The 18582-nt window shown below is 37.1% G+C and overlaps 1 protein-coding gene across 1 annotated transcript in view; it reads left to right on the top strand.

The window, feature by feature from the left end:
• The window catches only part of EDIL3 (EGF like and discoidin domains 3), a 429858-nt gene extending 411551 nt beyond the window's left edge, over positions 1 to 18307 (top strand). Inside the window, exon 11 of the mRNA XM_006124343.5 lies at positions 13294 to 18307. Within this exon, the coding sequence (XP_006124405.3) occupies positions 13294 to 13443 (150 nt within the window). The 3' untranslated portion in view covers positions 13444 to 18307. The remainder of the gene's footprint in view (positions 1 to 13293) is intronic.
• Positions 18308 to 18582: the final 275 nt, after the last annotated feature.

An 18582-nucleotide genomic window follows, 5' to 3' on the forward strand; every position in this document is an offset into this window, starting at 1 on the left:
ATTTTACACATTTTTAAATTTAGTATTTGATTTAAGTACAGGATAGTAGTTATTAAAATTGTGAGAATTCAAGGACTCAGGTTTTAGTTTTTAAAAATTCTTCAACTTTGAAAGTCCAGTGCATTGTTGATTACTGACAACAGCAAATGTAAAGCAAATTAAAAAATATATATTTTCAAATGACATGTGGTATGGAGAGAGTTACTGTAAGTTATTAAGCATCAAGTAATTTTTATTGCCAAAATTAATAAAAATATGTAGTGTAAAGAAACAAGAAATGGTAGCCAGCTCTTATTAATTGTGTTTCTTATCAGTAGTTTCTCCTGTTAATCACTAAATGGTCAGAACACATATTCGTGGAAAGGAGAAAGGAGCTAAACTTTGACTTCTTTTAAGACAACTTCTTACCTACTGCTTCTTCAGATTAATGGATTTTAACCACTTACTTTGATTCCCTAGGATTTAGTTAAAATTGCTTATTTTACCTATAGATAAATTGTTTTAGATTATCAGTGATGACTTGATACAATCTACCTATAAACAAAATTATTTTGCTCATACGTGATCAGTTTCTGTTTTCCTATGAAACATCGAATCTGAGCTCATGATAATTTCGGGAAATAAGATTTGATCTTAACAAGAGAAAAGAGTCCTGCCATTTTAATCAAAAGGGTTCTTTTAGTAAAAATTGAAATTAAAACCAAGAAAAATAATCACAAATATTAATCATGGTTTATTAAAATATGAAAAATACAACATTAAACAAAACAACACAAATGAAAAAATGGTTATTTCTGACTTTTGTCCGCATTTCTAAAATGAAAGTGCAGCCACAGCAGCACTTTCAAGTGAAAGTGTAACCATGGCACCACCTCCATGAGGGCAGTAGTTAACAGTGCTGGGAGTCCATTCACCATGGCAATTTACAGCTCTATAAATTGCTTCACTCAGGGGAACTTGTTTTTTCACATCCCTAAGCCAGAAAGTTGCAGCACAATAAAGTGGCACTGTAGACTTATCCATAGTGTCTTTAATATGCTTCAGGGGAGAGTTTTCAGCAAAGATACACTTTGGAAAGTTAATCCAGCCTTAGGTGGGGCTCTTTTCTCTTGATAAATTGAGACCAAGGTCTTTGTCCTCTTAGCTGTCTGTGGCAACTTGCTTATAGAGATGTACAGGGTGAGTTAAAAAGTCATTGAACAGAGAGTGATGAGTACTAATTTCAAACTTTTCTTCTTCCTACTTTTATGAAAGTATAGTCTTGTTTAGATTCATAGTTGATTGCTGTAATCTTTTCTCTGACTCTGTGCCTTCATAGATTGTTTTTGGTAATACATTCATATCCTAAATATTCAGTACTGTATACTTCATGAATGGGACACACATTTCTAATTGCCTTTATTCTCTTTGGGTTGGAAAGCTTCTGGTAATCTTAAAGTTACAATTTTAAAAACCAAAAAAAAGTACATTTTCAGAAATATGTATTTGTTTTATTAGAGTTTAATGGGACATGGATATTTAAATTAAAATTCTAAATATTCTTGAAAAGTTTGCCATTAAAATAGCCTTTTGAAATAAAATAATGATATTAAATAATTACTAAAGAAGTTGAGAATTCTTCACAACAATTTTTGGAAAGTGATTAGTTTTGTCTTCCTGAGTTGGGTAAGGAGATTGCTTATTATTAATTAATTAATTCTCCATTCAGTTTATGTTGTTCATTGGCAATCTTATTGTGCTACCAAAGTTTTTGGCATCCATGTAATTGTTGGTTGCATAGTGACATTCTCTGTGATGGCTTCAAAATTTGTTAGTCTTCCATTCCAAAAAGTCCATACCAAAAATATCATTGAAACTGAACCAGTGTTGGGTTCAGCTGTGAGTATCCTCATTTCCAGTCTTGTTCTGACATTTGCTATGGAATAGCTGATGAAGATGATGAGAATCAAAAATACTAATCCATTCTCTTTAGCCTTCCTAAGCATCCACATTTTGCTTCAGTACACAAGAGTTCATATAACCATAGTTCCTTAAATCTGCAGTTTCATAGCAAGTTTGATGTCACAATGACCTGACAGAGGCCATTGAAGGATCTGAAACCATGGCATCATCAGGTGCTATTTAAGAGTCCACATCTTTCAAACATCTTCCATTACAGGTTATGATGCTTCCCAAATAGTTGACAGTTGCCATTTGATCAATGTCCTGTGCAAACAGGTGAACACTGAGCTTGCTGTAATCTGGAGTTGGAGGCCACTTCTTTATCTGGATTAATAAAATGACCAAAGTTCATTGCTTCTTGCCTGACCAGACTGATCATCCCCTTCAGCAATTCACCAGATCAACAATGTCATCAGTGTATTTGAGATCTTGAATTACAATGGGATTCAGCTCAATACCACAGGCAGCTGCCTCCTGAAGTTTTCCATCAACCAATCAGTGCCAGCACTGAACAATGATGGTAACAGAAAACAGCATTGTCAAACTTCTGTGGAGATGGGAAACCATACTATTTACTTGCCCTTGACTCAAATACAGGAATCTGTTCCATTATGGAAATAGTCTATCATAATGCCATCAATCTAGGGATTCTGATCCCACAAATTTGCTCAATGCATTGAATCAAAGGCCACAAGGAAGTGTATGAAAAATATTGCACATGGCTTTTTACATTCAGCTGCCTGTCTCAGTGCAAATACCTAGTCAACAGTAGAACAATCACTTCTAAAGCTGCACTGAATATCCTGACCTTTGCCTCAAAGTGCATCATTGATTCAAGATAGAATCATAGGATAATATAATACTAGAACTGGAAGGGACCTCGAGATATCATCAAGTCCAGTCCCCTGCCCTCATGGCAGGATCAAGCACCATCTAGATCATCCCTGACAGGTGTCTATCCAACCTGGTCTTAAATATTTCCAGTGATGGAGATTCCACAACCTCCCTAGGCAATTTATTCCAATGTTTAACCACCTGGATTGTTAGGAAGTTTTTCAGTCATTGGGGATTATATTAGTGCTCCAGATAGTCTGAAAAAGCCCAAGCAGTCATAGTACAACAGTTCACTGGTAATGTTACAAATCCCCGGTCTCTACCCACACTTCAGCTAACAGACTGAAATCCTGATCCTTTCATTGTTGAAAAAAGGTGGCACAACCACAACTTTCTGCCACTTTTCAAATGGAAGAGGGACTGAAGTCAATGGGCAACTGAGGAGTGTTGTGAAATGATCGTCCCATCAATTTAACTGATCTTGCAGACTGACTGCTGCCATTCTGGATTCTTTACCGCACTTAACTAGAGAAGCTGATGTCACCTTCCCCGTAGACATTTCAGGGTGCTAACAATGGACATAAACTGAATATGCAGCCAGACCACCTCAAGCACCTCATCAAAGACCAGTCCAACTGGTGTCCTGTCTCCAAGGAGGGAGGACAGATCCCTCTGGTGATTTGCCAGGAGGATGATTGTAAATCCCCATTGATATAAATATTCTAAACTTAAAGTCAATTTACTTCAATTACTTTACTTGAATTAATTTAGAAAGGTTATTAGACATCATGTTAGTACCTACATTATTTTACTATTTATGTAGCAATTATATTAGGGTATTTATATTGCAGATTTTGCTTTTAGCTAAATAATGTAGCCATCTGCAATTATGCATTATGAAAGGGCTTGCCATCTCAACATTTAAGAAATGAACAAGATTTTCTACAACAGAATTTCAACTATAAACTTTTCTTTAGGGCTTCAGGGAGGATGATTTTAGAGTGATTACAAAAGATTCAGCTATACTATATAGTTTCTGGCTCTGATGATACATCCCAAGGCATTTCTCGCTGTCACTCTACTTTTTAATGTCTTGAAAGCAGGACCTAACTATTTTGCACATCTTTTATAATCTGATCAGTTTTACAGAACAAATATCAGTTATCAAAAATGCAATATAAAGTGAGCATTGTGCACTTTGTATACTATGCTTTAATATAAATCAATATACTTTAAAAAGTAGAAAAAAATCCAAAATATATAATACATTAATTTTGATATTCTGTTTAACAGTGCAATGAAAACTCTAATTAATAGTGATTAATTTTGAGTTAATCGCATGAGTTAAGTGTGATTAGTAGACAACCCTAAAATAAAGGTTTGAAACAAGGAATAGTATCCCTCATGCCATTTTAACTCCTTCCAGTCTACTGAGTTCTAATATACATTGAATCCAAATCTAAATAAAAGCAGTGCCAAAATTTTCTTTTTAGTTAGATCTAATCCAACCAACAACGCATTTCCAATAGAAAGTCTGTATACAATATTTTGCTTGGCCCAGAAATATCGCAATAGGCAATATATTAATAACAACATTGGCATTTTTAGTCTCTCATCTTCCCCCAGCATCATAAATATAATAGTGCCTAGAATTTTTTTAAAGAATCTTTATTTCTATGGCCAAGCCACCACGTTAATCTAATTTAGGTTTATACGTGACATGCTATCCAGAAAAGTCTTCTGTAGGGAGTTAGAATCCATACACAGCGATCCGTTCTGCACATTTGCTGACGCTCCCCCACAAACATTCTTTCTCACTGCTACTGCCTATTGAAAGATGCCTGAGGCTGACATGCCCCATAAAATAGTTATTAGCTCAGAGACTGAGAATAAAGTGTAAAGCATTCACAATACATTATTTAGCAATAATTTCATTTTTTTCCAGTTTATTTTGTATATAGACATTCTTTTAAATTATTAACTTTTGTCATAAGGTATTTGTTTAGCTTTTAAAAACTGGAGTCATCTTACATCATCAGTGTTCAAATTCATTGTTTGTGCCATAAAAGTATTGTTAACTCTACTGAAAAATTCAATAACTGCTCAATGCAAGGCTACTTAATTACATACCCAGTTAAAGGACACATTTTATGGTTAAAAAAAATCATTCAGAGCATCCCATGCTGTATTTTTCAGATTTTTAGTCTTGTTTGAGTAGGCTGCAAGTATAAAATAAATTATCATACTCAAAATATCATACTGGACCTTTTTGCAGAATTTTAACAGCTTCAGTACCCTGTTTTTTCAGTTCGGAAGGGCCAGGACACGCAGGATCCAGATACGCATTGAAAATACTCACACACACACTTTCACACAATTGCCTGTGTCCTTTTTAGAGCATCTGTCTTTCCTGTTGTCATGTTGAATGCTACTGTCAGACTTGTTACAATTAACAAATGCCGAGTTCTACTACCATCCTCCACTCTAAGAAATACTCTAATCCAGGGGTGGGCAATAATTTTTGACCAGGGGTTACTTCAGAAATTTTTGAAGTGGCCTTGGGACACCCTGTAAGGGGCCTCAGGCGGAAGGAGTGGGGTCAGGACACTTCCGTGCTTCCCACCCACTGACCCTGTTTGGTCTGAGGGTGGGGGAGCATGTGAAATCTTTGCCCCCGCCCCGAGAGAACAGTCAGCTGTTCGGAACAGCTGATGGTTCCCTCTAGGAACCCATGTCTCTGGTGGTGGGAGGACACTTTGTGTGCTCCTGCCCCCCAGTCAATCAGGACCTGGTAGTGGGAGGAGCATGCAAAGTTTTCCCCTGCCCTGCAAGGAGCTGGCAGTTGACTCTTAAGTGCCAAGCTCGTTGCAGGGGGGAGGAAGCTTCACACACTCTCTTCGCCCCCAGGCCAATCAGGGCTTGGGGCAAGGGCAGCATGCAAAGTGTCCTCCTGCCCTGCCCCCATCCTGCAAGGAGCGTGTGGCACTTCTAAGCATCACACACTCTTTGCAGGGCAGGAGCAGGGCAGGAGGAGACAGCGCACTTCCCCCTGGCCCCCAGGCCCTGATTGGCCTGGGAGCAGGGGGAGCGTGAAGTCTCTCACTCCCTGCCCTCCAGCGCATGTCAGTTAGAGTCAACCACCATGTGCTCCCCTGTCCGTGGGCCCTGATTAACCTGGGGCGGGGGAGCAGATGGACTTCCATGGGCTGGATCAGCCTGCTTGGTGGGCTGTATCCAGCCCGCTGAAGCCCTTCTACTCACCCCTGCTCTAATCCATGAGGAGCCACACTGATCTCACTTGGACTGCTCATGGAGTAAACTACTCTTCCACATGAGTAAGGGTTGTAGAATCTGGATAAAATAACATAAAAAGTTATGAAGTTCAGAAGTTTATAGAAGCTCAGCCACCCATAACGATTAAAGCACTGTATTAAAAATTATTTTGTTGAGGGTTTAGAGGTTTTAGGGCATGTCTACACAGCAGGGATAAACTCAAAATAAGCTACACAACTTGAGATACATCAATTGCGTAGCTTAAGTCAAAATAGCTTATTTCAACTTTGGACACGACTACACAGCAGTTATTTTGAAATAAAGCACTCTTTTCCTGACCTCCCTTATACTTCCTACAATGAGGTTTACAGAAGTCAAAGTAAAAAGCCCGTTATTTTGAATTATTTTGAAATAATGGGCTTGCTGAGTAGACGTGCACTACGTTATTTCAGAATCACTGAAATTATTCCGAAATAACACTGTTGTGTAGACATACCTTTAGAGAGTTCGAAGATATTTGATAACTTAGATGTACATTTCTTATTCCATCTGTATTTTCAAAGTTTTCTGTTTTGTGTTATGACTGAGGTATAATTTTCCCACAGTACATTTTTTTATGAGATTATGGATGAGAACAGTAAATTCCCTGTTGGATGTTTACATTTTTTTGATGGCATCATCCTTAGATGATGGCAAAACTTTAGTCATTTAAAAAGATAATTCTTTCCCTAAATCAGGAGCATGTAAATACTGAAAAGTGGGCTGCATCCAGGCCGCCCATGTTCGCTCCTGGTAGGCTGTCACCACTATAATTACCTGCGCCTCCGCAGATACAAGTGATTGCCAATCCGACTGGTGCAGATTTCTGTTCCCAGCCAATGGGAACTACAGGAAGCAGTGTCCCAGTCTGCACCACTTCCCATAGCTTCTATTGGCTGGGAACAGCAATCCACGGCCAATGGGAATTGCAATTGCCAGTAACTGTGGGGGCGCAGGTAAAAAAGGCAGTGGTAGCCCATTAGACACTAACTCTGGCAAGCCACTGCCACTTTATTTCCCACCCCACCCTAATGAGACCATATCAAGCAATTAGTTTCTTCTCAGTGGAACTTGAATGAAAGTGAACTAAGTCACTAAGGGTACATCTACACAGCAACATCATAACTAGCATTATTTAGAAATAACGTAGTCCATGTCTATACAGCAGGCAGTTATTTTGAAGTAATGCTGAAATACTGTCAAGCTAAAGGACTTCTTACTCTGACTCCTATAACCCATACGAGGAGTAAGGGAAGTCAGAGGAGAAAAGTGCTCTATTTCAAAACAAGGGCTGTGTAGATGCTCCCAATTTCAAAATAAGCTATGCAATTGACTTAGTTCAATTTCCGTAGCTTATTTTAAGTTAAGCCCTGCTGTGTAGATGCACCCTAAGATGAATTCCAATGTTACCACCCTTTAATGTGAACTAGCAAAATCAGAAAATAGCCTTGAAGATGGATTCTGATTCAAGCTGCAAAATGTTCTGCACTGAAGACTTAGATTAGAATATTATTTTTGCTCCCAAGTGCAAGCAAACATGCCAGTGAACTAGAAAAAGAACTTCCCCAACTCTTATTTCCAATAAGGAAACAAGAATTAGGGAATTACCCTGTTTCTATCCAATTAAGAAATTGATGCCTTTTTGTTTTCATCTAATGTACTTTTCTTTTGCCCTAATTTTGTATTGAGATCTGCATGCGAGGGCCCACACTTCATTATAGACCCCATTGTTTTCAAAGAGGCTCCAAGTTGCTCCAGGATTATATAGGTACTAAGATTCTTTCAGATCAGACCTATAGTGTACCTATAGTGTACAACTTCCACAGTAAAAAAACTAAATTTCTCATCAGTTTTGTAGTGAGACATTTTTGAAAAGTTTTTTATAAAATGTTTTGACACTTTAAGCAATGTTGTGCAGAAAACTTTTTAAAAATTGCAATAGCATATTATTTTCATCCATCTCTGTTTACCAGTGTTAACTTATTTAATTCTTCAATGGGGATCAAAACTATGGGGGTAGTCTTAGTACCATTGTTAGCTATAACTTGAAAGCTCTGAGGATTTTTTTGCCACAGAGCAACATTTGTTGACCAAGCTTGCCTTACAGCATGTTACAATGCTATGAAAGAAACTTAGTCAGAAGCAATCTTGTTATCCTAAAGCTCCAGCTGATATATCTAATCAATACTGCACTCAGTCTACAAATGGTATCCTATGATAAATATATTTTTTCATTAGCCCCTTAGTGTTGTTTTCTCAGTAGTCTGTCTTTCGAGACTAATGTAATCTATTTTAACTACACATGCACTTGTAATGTGCCTATCTCTATAGTAACTAGGTGCTGATTAATAAGGCAAATTTATCTTTCATGAAGAGGTTGGAAGGGTGCATTCAAGTTTATCATGCAATGTGCCAGGCTGATAGCAATTCAGGAAGGATGTTTTATGTTCAAAGGATTTATGTAACATGGAGAGCAGAAGTGTTGGTTTTCTTATGCTATTTTGTAATCATTGTATAAAAGGACCTTTAGGGCTGAGAAGGTAGTTTTAGTCCCCCATGCATTCATTCTTTGGCATCTCTGTTAAAACTTCCTTGTTTATACTACTGTGGCTATGTCTGCACTACAGAGTTTTTCCGGGATACTGGAAATATCTTAGAAAAACTGCTACGTCTAGGGAACGCATCTGCTTTTCCAAAAAACTTTTCAGAAAAGCAGCTGCACTTTTCTGGCATCCCTGTAAACTTCATTTTACGAGAAAGAATATATATATAGTGAGTAAAGTAAGAGTTATATAAGAAAATATTAATATTTATAATTGTGGTAGAAAATTAGAGTACACAGTATATCCTGTGAGGCTGGGTACTAATCGCCAAAGAATGGGATGCAGATATGAAATTTCTTAACACCTTAAATGTCTGCTTCTTGGAGCAGTTGTCTGGAACCTAGAAGAGAAGAGACAGTTCTTGATTTAGTTCTAAGTGAAGTACAGTATCTGGTGCAAGAGGTGAATATAGCTGTACCAAACAGAAAAAGTGACCATAATATAATTAAATGTAACATTCTTGTGGTAGGAAAAACACCACAGTAGCCCAACACTGACATTTCATTTCAGAAAGTGGAATTACACAAAAATGAGGAGGTTGGTTAAAAAGAAATTGAAAGGTACAGTACCAAAAGTAAAATCCCTGTAAGCTGCATGGAAACTTTTCAAAAACAACATAATATAGGTTCACTTAAATGAGTACCCAAAATTTTTAAAAATATAGTATGAGAACCAAAAAAGTGCCACTTTGACTTAACAAACAAATAAAAGAAGCAGTGAGAAATAAAAAGACGTCATTTAAAAAATGGAAGCTAAATCCTAATTAGGAAAATAGAAAGGAACATAAAGTTTGTCAAATGAAGTACATCAGAAGCAGGAAGCCTGGTAAACAAGTGGGGCCAATGGACAATTGAGATGCTAAAAGAGCATTCAACAATGATAAGGTCATTGCAGAGACTTTAAATGAATTATTTGCTTTGGTTTTCATGGCTGAAGATGTTAGGAAAATTCCCAAACATGAGACATTCTTTTTAGATGACAAATCTGAGGAATTGTCTCAAAGTGACAAACTAAACAGTAATGAGTCACCAGGACCAGATAACATTCACCCAAGAGTTCTGAAAGAACTCAGATGACAAATTCAAAACTACTAACTGTTTGTACCCTATCCTTTAAAATTATCTTCTGTACCAAGTAACTGAGGGTTGGTAATGTGATGTCAATTTTTTAAAAGGGCTCCAGGTAATTACAGGCTGCTAAGTTTAACTTCAATACTGGGCAAATTGATTGAAACTATAGTAAAGAACAGAATTGTCAAACACATAGATAAATGTAATTTGTTAGGGGAAAGTCAACTAGAATTCTTTGAGGGGGTCAATAAGCATGCGGGCAAAAGGGATCCAGTGGCTATAGTGTACTTAGATTTTCAGAAAGCCTTTGACAAGGTCCCTCACCAAAGGCTCTTATGCAAAATAAGTTTCCTGGGATAAGAGGAAAGGTCCTTTCATGGATTGATAACCAGTTAAAAGACAGGAAACAAAGGGTAGAAATAAATAGTTTTCAGAAAGAAGAAAGGTAACTAGTGGTGTCCTTTCCGGTGGCCAAACCTATTCAACATATTCATAAATGATCTTGCGAGAGGGGTAAACAGTGGGATGGCAAAATTTGCAGATGACACCAAAATGGTCCAGATAGTTAAGTCCAAAGTAGACACTGTAAAGAGCTTCAAGCAGATCTCACAAAACTAGATGATTGAGCAACAAAATGGCAGATGAATTTTAATGTTGGTAAATGCAAAGTAATGCATATTGGAAAAACATAATTCCAACTATCTGTATAAAATGATAGGGAGTAATTTCGCTGTTACTACTCAAGAGAGATCTTGGACTCATTATGAATAGTTCTCTGAAAACATCCACTCAATATGCAGCAAGTCAAAGAAGCAAACAGAATGTTAGGGAAAAGGGATAGAGAATAAGACAAAAATATGTTATTGACTCTATATAAATCCATGTTATGTATCCAGAATACTATGTGCAGATATAGTCACCTCATTTCAAAAAAGATATCTTGACATTGGAAAAAGTTCAGAAAAGGGCAACAAAAATGATTAGGGGTATGGAACAGCTGCCAGATGAGAAGAGATTATAAGACTGGGATGAGAAAAGAGGCGATTAACTCGAAATAAGCATAGCAGGGCTTAACTCGAAATAAGCTATGGAAATGGAGCTACGTCAATTGCATAGCTTATTTCAGAATAGCTTATTTCAAAACTGGGAGTGTCTACACAGCACTTATTTTGAAATAGAGCACTCTTCCTCCGACTGAGTAAGAAGGCCTCCATCTTGACAGTAGTTTGACATTATTTCGAAATAACTGTCTGCTGTGTAGATGTGAACTAAGTTATTTTGAAATAATGTTGCTGTGTAGGCATACCCTAAGTAGGAATACAATCATGACAGGTGTGGAGAAAGTAAATAAGGAAGTTATTTACTTGTTCCCATACCACAAGAACTAGAGATTACCAAATGAAACTAATAGTTAGCAGGTTTAAAACAAACAAAATGAAGTATTTCTTCACCTAATGCATAGTCAACTGTAGAACTCCTCACAGAGGAGGTTGTGAAGACCAGGATTTTAACAGGGTTCAAAAAATAATTAGATAAATTTATCAATGGCTATTAGCCAGGATGGGCAGTAACGATGTACCAAGTCTCAGTCAGAAGCTGGGAATGGGCAACGGGGAATGGATCACTTGATAATTAACTGTTCTGTTCATTTCCTCTGGGACACCTGGCATTGACTACTGTCAGAAGACAAGATGTAGGGCTAGATGGACTTTTGGTCTGATCCAGTATGGCCATTTTTATGTTCTTATATTTTTATGCTATTGAAGCCAATGGGAAATTTGTTATTAAATGTGATAGGAGCACGATCAAGTTCTGGCAAATGATCCTTGCATTTTCACTTGAAAAGAATTATTAACATTCCCTTATTTGGAATTAAGTTGAAACTTTTAAAATCATTACAAATAACTAAATAATGATTAATGAAATGACTAAGCTAACCACAGCGATGGATAATCCGACAGTCAGAATGGATAGTCCAACAATCATTCTTATTAGACCCAGATTCAGTTCTAGGCACCAGCACTTGCATGACCCAAGTCATCTTTTAAAGGTATTTAAGCACCTAACATTGCATATGGACACCTTGTGAGATTTTCAGAAGTGCCCAGGCATCTAACTCTTATTGATTTAAATGGGATGTAGGTACCTTGGAGCTTCTAAAATTTCTACTCGGTGTTCACTAGTATCTTTAGGTGCCTGAATATTTAAAATCTATTCCTTAGTCTAATACCATTAGCTCACAGACATCTAACTTTCCCCACCTCTAATATTATTAATTCACAGACACTTACCTTCCTTCCTTCCCCGCCTCCCTTCAGTCCCCTTCTGTTCTGAAATGTGATTTGTCCTTTTCATATGTGTTCATTTTTTTAAATTGTATCCTTTGGTATATATGGTTGTGACTATTTTCTTCCACTATTTGATCTGAGGAAGTGGGTCTGGCACATGAAAGCTCATCATCTAATAAACCATCTTGTTAGTCTTTAAAGTGTTACAAAGTCCTGCATTTTGGTTCAGATACTATGGTAGAGGTGATCATTTAGGTACCATAAATAGAATTAAATACAACATTGGTTCATCTGGTAGGTGGCTAAAGACCAAATTTATCCCTGGAGCGAATTCATTTCACATTGACTTAAAGAACCAAAAGGACCTTGACACAAAAGAATAAGTGAGCAGACATTTAAGACCCGAGGTACAGTTAAATTCTCCCATCAAAGCACTTAAACCTGCCTCTCACAATCCCCATGCTTGGTTCACCTTCTGCCTCTTCCCCTTGCCTTTGCCGTTCTTGTCTCTCCTATTTACACATCTATGTCTCTATATTCCTTCAGCTGGTGGACATGTTTTCCTATAAGTTTCCTGCTCTTTTTCAGAGCATAGTGCTGTAATATAGGGTGTCACAGAGCATATGTGCAGGACTGGAGTATGTTAGCTGGAACACATATAGTGTAAATTTTAATTTGGAATTGGGTTTCATTTGTCCTCTGATTTTTGAACTATTTGTTTGGCAATTCATCAGGTGGTCTGTACTGCATCTCACTGCTGTAGTGTGTGGAGTCCAGCCTCAGTTAGTCAGAGATTGTCAAACTGTGGTTCATGAAATACTGGTAGCTCATAGAGCACTGATAATGGTCCCACAGAGAGTTGGCTGGTTACATGATGTTGGTTCTTTACCTTATGTGCAACTACTCAATCACATTAAGTCCATAAAAGGAAAATGCTTTTTATTTTAAAAGCATTTTCCTGACTCTCAAGGGAAACAGTAAACTTGTTAAAGTGCTGTTATCAATTAATAAAATTGGATAATTAAGTTGTCCTGGTTCTTTTTGGAGATCTTTTAAAGATTTTCAAGGAGAAGCTTCCAGCTGAGAGAAAGACCATGCTGCAGTTTTGGGGAACTGTCCTTTCCGAAGTCAGCAGATTTTCCAATTGAAAACATAAATCTTGTATTAGCCCTTTTTCTTCCATGTGTTAGTATTTATCAATTGCAATACAAGCATAAATAATCATTTTTATTTCTTATATTCTAGGTTTTCCAGGGAAATTTTGACAATGACACACACAGAAAGAATGTCATTGACCCCCCAATCTATGCACGGCACATAAGGATCCTCCCTTGGTCATGGTATGGCAGGATCACTTTACGGTCAGAGCTATTGGGCTGCACAGAAGAGGACTGAAGAGGATCTTTGGCAACACAATTCTCTATATTCCTAAAGTATCTCTGTAGAAGAAACTGTGCAAAACCTGTAGGAAGTTGAATGGGTTTTTCATGAAAAAGTGATCACTTTTTGGTAGGCCCGCTGTCTTTTGTAAGGAGGTCTAAGCCTGCCCTTTAAAGAATCCAACCAGATTCTGCCCTTTCAATCTGTTACAGTATTGTCCCTTTCGCTGTGCAATTATCTTTTCTCATTTTCTTCTGAGTTGTTCACACTAATTGAAATATGTTAGGGGAAGAACAGCAGCATCCTTTTTACAAGAAAGGAGAAACAGCGTGAAAAAGCTCATTTGCAGCTTTAGAAACATTGGGCTGACACATTGTTTGCAAATCACACTGTCATCTTACTTGCAAAAAGAGATACTGCAGCTTTTAGCAATAAGTTTTCTCTGGGATGACTGTGTTATATTGTTTCCCTCGTGCCTATCAAACATTGTCAGTATTTATGACACGGATTTTGGAAGATACTCTGTGGTATATAGTACTTGTGATATTGCAAACTACCTTTCATTACTTTTATTTAAACTACAGAGTCCATGCAACTGCATTTTGTTTCCACTCAGTTTACTTTGGATTATGCATGCTGTTGACATAGTCGCTGTCTCTTTTACATTAATCTAATTGCCAGCATTGTTTTCTTTAAAAGAGATGACCCGTTTGTATGTGGAACAAAATCTTCTAGCATATTACGGAGTTAATGTCTTTGTTGAAGCAAAGATTATTAATTCAGTTTGCAATTTTATTTTTCAAGGATGCTGAGATTAGACACTGTTGACCAAATTCAAGGCTTGAGTATTTTTAGCATGGACACAGGCGCACATTTATACTACAAAAACAGCGTTAATAGATGCTCCTGTTCTGACTTGCTTTGGGTGGGCATGCAATCGCCACAGAGCTGCCCATGAGATTACTTATCTCAGAAGCCTCCTTAATCTCAGTGAGGGATGGTGCATGTGGGATCAGGAAGTAGATACTGATGCAGTAGGTTTACTTTTCCTAGCCCTGGCATTGCCCTGGTATGGTCCCTCCATGGTGCTGGCCAAGAAGTTCCTGCAGACTGTGAAGTCAGTGGTGTCAGAGGAGCATGTAAAATGTTGGGCTCTTCAAATTCCATTCTGATGGTAGCTTGTCAGTGAGCAATGTGAGACCTGAATTTGTCCCTGTTTGTTTGCTGTATGTCATTGTTGCCCCTTTTCGATCAAGTGGCTCTTAAAAGTTCAGGGTCCCTGAGGATGTTCCAGTTGAGAGGAGAAATTGATGGCGACTGATACTTTCTTTGACACAGTCATTCTCATGTAAAAGGAGTGCACACAATCTTGCTTCTTCAAATGCAGGAGGAACCAGAAACAAAAGAATAGTTTTGTTAGCTTACAACTCCAAGCCTCTTTAGCCAAAACCACACTCACAAAACTCTAGTTTTTTCCCCCTAGGGTCATACACTGTGCTCACAGTTCGCTGCTTGGCATTCTTCCATTTTGTGTCTGTCTCTCACAGGTTTTGTTCTCTGAGCTCCCTTCCCTCATACACACACACGAGCGTGCACGCATGCACTTCACCCAAACCAATACTCACATAGCCCTTTTATCTTGGTGAGAAGGAGGGGTTGTAATAAATTTATCCTTACAGGTTATGCTAGTTGAAGGTTGATTAACACCCATCCACCTCCCTGGTTTATTTAACTAAGCCCATATCAATATTTCATTCAGCTCATAAAATTATGCACAGAATTACTTCCTTTTCTAGTCCCTCCAGACATGTTACATTGTTTTAGTAACATCCTAGTCAGATAGGATCCAATTCTGTAGTATCTTCTGCAGGTGCAAAAGGACAAAAGCTGCTGAACCACTGCATGTTTGATGCAAGGAGGAACAAACTCAGCCTATACCAGGGAATGTTGTAACTGGGGCATGTCAGGAATATAGTCTCCAGAGAACAAATGACCACTGAGCACTGTAAGAGGGGAGCAGCAGGCCACATCTATTGTGTAGTATTGGAGGCAGCCCAACTGAACACGTTCCCAGTGATGTGCGGGTTAGTGTCCATCATGCTAGCTGTCTGTGAACATTTCACATGAGCACAGCTCTCAGCATGTGAGGCAGTGTATGGGTAGAGAATAAAACTGGGAATCAGGAGACCTCTGTTATAATCCCAGCTCTGTTGGGGTACATCTACACGCAGCATTATTTTGGAGTAAAGAGCATGTCTACACTGCAAGCCATTATTTTGAAATAATGTCAAGCTGGGAGACTTCTTATTCAAACTCCTGTAACCCTCATTTTACGAGGAGTAAGGGAAGTTGAAGGACGAATGTTCTTCCTTCGACTTCCTGCTGTATAGATAGCGCCAAAACCAAATTAAGCTATTTCGACTTCTGCTATGTAATTGATGTAGCTGAAGTTGTGTAGCTTAATTCTAGTTTTGTTCTGCTGTGTAGACGCACTCTTGCTTATTCATTGTGCCATCTTGGGCAAGTCACTTTATTTCTGCCCTGGTTTCCTTATTTGTAAAAGGAGATGATGATATTCACCTTTCCAAATTAAAGATAAATGAAAATTAGTATATTATTATCTTACTTTCAAATTCTTGGAGTGGGAAAGTGGTTTAGTTATCTAAGCTAATATTTGGAACATTGGAGAGCTGACTATTTTTACTCTGTTAATTTCATAACACGCTGATGTAGATATATAGTGCTATATGTTTTAACCAAATAATGCTGAATTTCTGTTTGTCACCATTACATTTTATTGATACTATAACATCACTGAGATATGAACCTGGGCCTGTTTCCCAGATATACAAACAGTTGTCCCATAATCTGCAATGGGGAAAAATTTACTTTAAAACGCAAATAATTTGAATTTCATAACCGGCATATAATCTCTCATTTTCCACAAAGAGAAAATTTTACTTTGAAAGACCTTCAAACTTGGTGGCAAATTTTTGAAACAAAAATGTATTATTGATTTGTGGAGGTTTGCTTGATGGCACATATCCAATTACTTGCATTTTTAAAAATAAACAAATGAAATTTACTTACCCCTTTTGTTTTATTTATACAAGTATTTATTTTATGAGGCTTAGACATGAATTTTCAAAGGTTTTAATTAAGAGTCCTCTAAAGGTAAAAGAAAATATGTGTAAGAAATGTTGAGGTCCTGTGCAACACTGCTAAGTTTTTTGTTTATTTTTTTAAAATTTGTGCTGCATAACAAAAGCCACTAGACTGTTACTGTCTTGTCTGTAACTGTGTTAGCAGCATTCCTTAATGATGTATATATGGAGTGGTCTTCAATTGTAGTGAACAATTTTAAAGAGAAAGTCAATCATAATGGCATTTTTAATGTAAAACCATTTGGAAAATGGAAGACTGGTATATAGTTAAATTACATACTGCCCACGTTTTGCACTTTAGGGTCTTCACAAAAAAGTTACTGGGTGGGAATGTTTGAATTTTTTTCTGGGCCTGATATTGAAAGGGGTCTCATTTTCGCCCCCTCCTTTGTGTGCACTAATTTGTTCCCACATTTAATTGTAGGTATAAAAAATAGCATGTAGACTTCTATCTGACTTTGCCCACTAAAAGGGAGGCCATTTCTGAAAGTAGGATCTCTAAGTCAGCAATTTGTTTTACTCTGGTTTTTTAATTTACTTGCCATGTTCATAAGTAATTTTTATGTGTTTGCTAGTACTTTACATTTTTAAGTTTGGATTAGAATTAACCTGTTTTGACTCAGTGATTATAATTCAGTTTCATCAGCACATAAAAAAGCAAAATTTAGTTACAGAATTTAGACTTTTCTCTTATTTCATCATATTTCAAAGAGTTGAATTTTTCCATCTATTTATTTTTGTATGCTTTCATTTTTCGGAGCTTGATGAGAAAGCTCAATACACTGTGGTAGCGTTTGGTGATGATTTATGATTGAATCGTATATGATGCATTTACATTTTCAAATGCTGTATTGTGCATTGTTCTAGTGACATCATTTGATTTTTAATTGCTGGAAATCTTTCTTTAAACTGTATTGTACAGCTACAGTGCCAGATTTCGCTTCAAATGACATCTGTGTAAAACTGAAATAACTTCATTGACTCCTATGAAGTTACTTCACATTTAACATAGCAGCTGAGAGTCAGGTTTGGCCCGCAAATTATTTTTTTTTCTTTTAACATTTTTTTACTCCTTTGCATAACATAACATTCATTGACACTAAGGGACATATTCTTCACTGATTCCTCTCTAAAACATACTGGGAGTCGCATACACAGAAAGTGTAGAGACTATGTCTAAGAAAAAATAGAAAAACATTATGAAATAATCCTTATTTTTTATATAAAGTGTAACAGTGACAACAAACTGGAGTGCAATTGTTCTCTTACTTAAATTACACCCTGAACCAGTTAAATATTTATAGTCAGGCTTCACCTTTCTATAGCTCTGTGATGTGCTATATAGCCTGAAAAAGAAAACAAGGCGCAAAGTTTAGTTTGATCTACATTCTATTAAGGGCTTATCACATCAACTGATTCTGATTTTTAGGTTGACTTTCTCTTTCGGAATGACTGCATACAAGTTAGTGTAAGTTTTGAAGACTAGGGATACTAATGAGTGTATCTTTGCTATACAACAATGAAATATAATATTCAATGCTGGCTTCTGATGTGTCAGTAAGTACAGAAGTAACTCAGACACAATGACCTTTGCAACCTTTCAAGCTGTGTAATATTCAAATGGTTTTGTATATACTTAAATCATGTAGGATGATGTAAAACCAGTATGACCTTGTCTAGTCTTCAAACTTAACAATAAAACTTTTGAAAAATGAGTTCATTTTTTACGTATTTATAAAGAAATACCTTGAAGAAGACCTAAATTTACTCAGTCTAAATGGCAGTGAATTCAGATATAACATGGTATTTTTAATTCAGTCTTTGCCTCCATGTGGTATGTAATTTTGTCCTTGGTATAACCAACTATTGAGGTATGTCTAAACATACTCTTATTACTTTAGATTAAGATTGCAAGGTGCAAGGGAGATTAACAGTTACATATTTTACTGCTGTTTGGATGGACATCAGGAGTACATATGCACCATCTAGT

This window comes from Pelodiscus sinensis, chromosome 6, assembly GCF_052426305.1.
Source record: "Pelodiscus sinensis isolate ZL-2025 chromosome 6, ASM5242630v1, whole genome shotgun sequence".
NCBI classification, from domain to species: Eukaryota; Metazoa; Chordata; order Testudines; family Trionychidae; genus Pelodiscus; species Pelodiscus sinensis.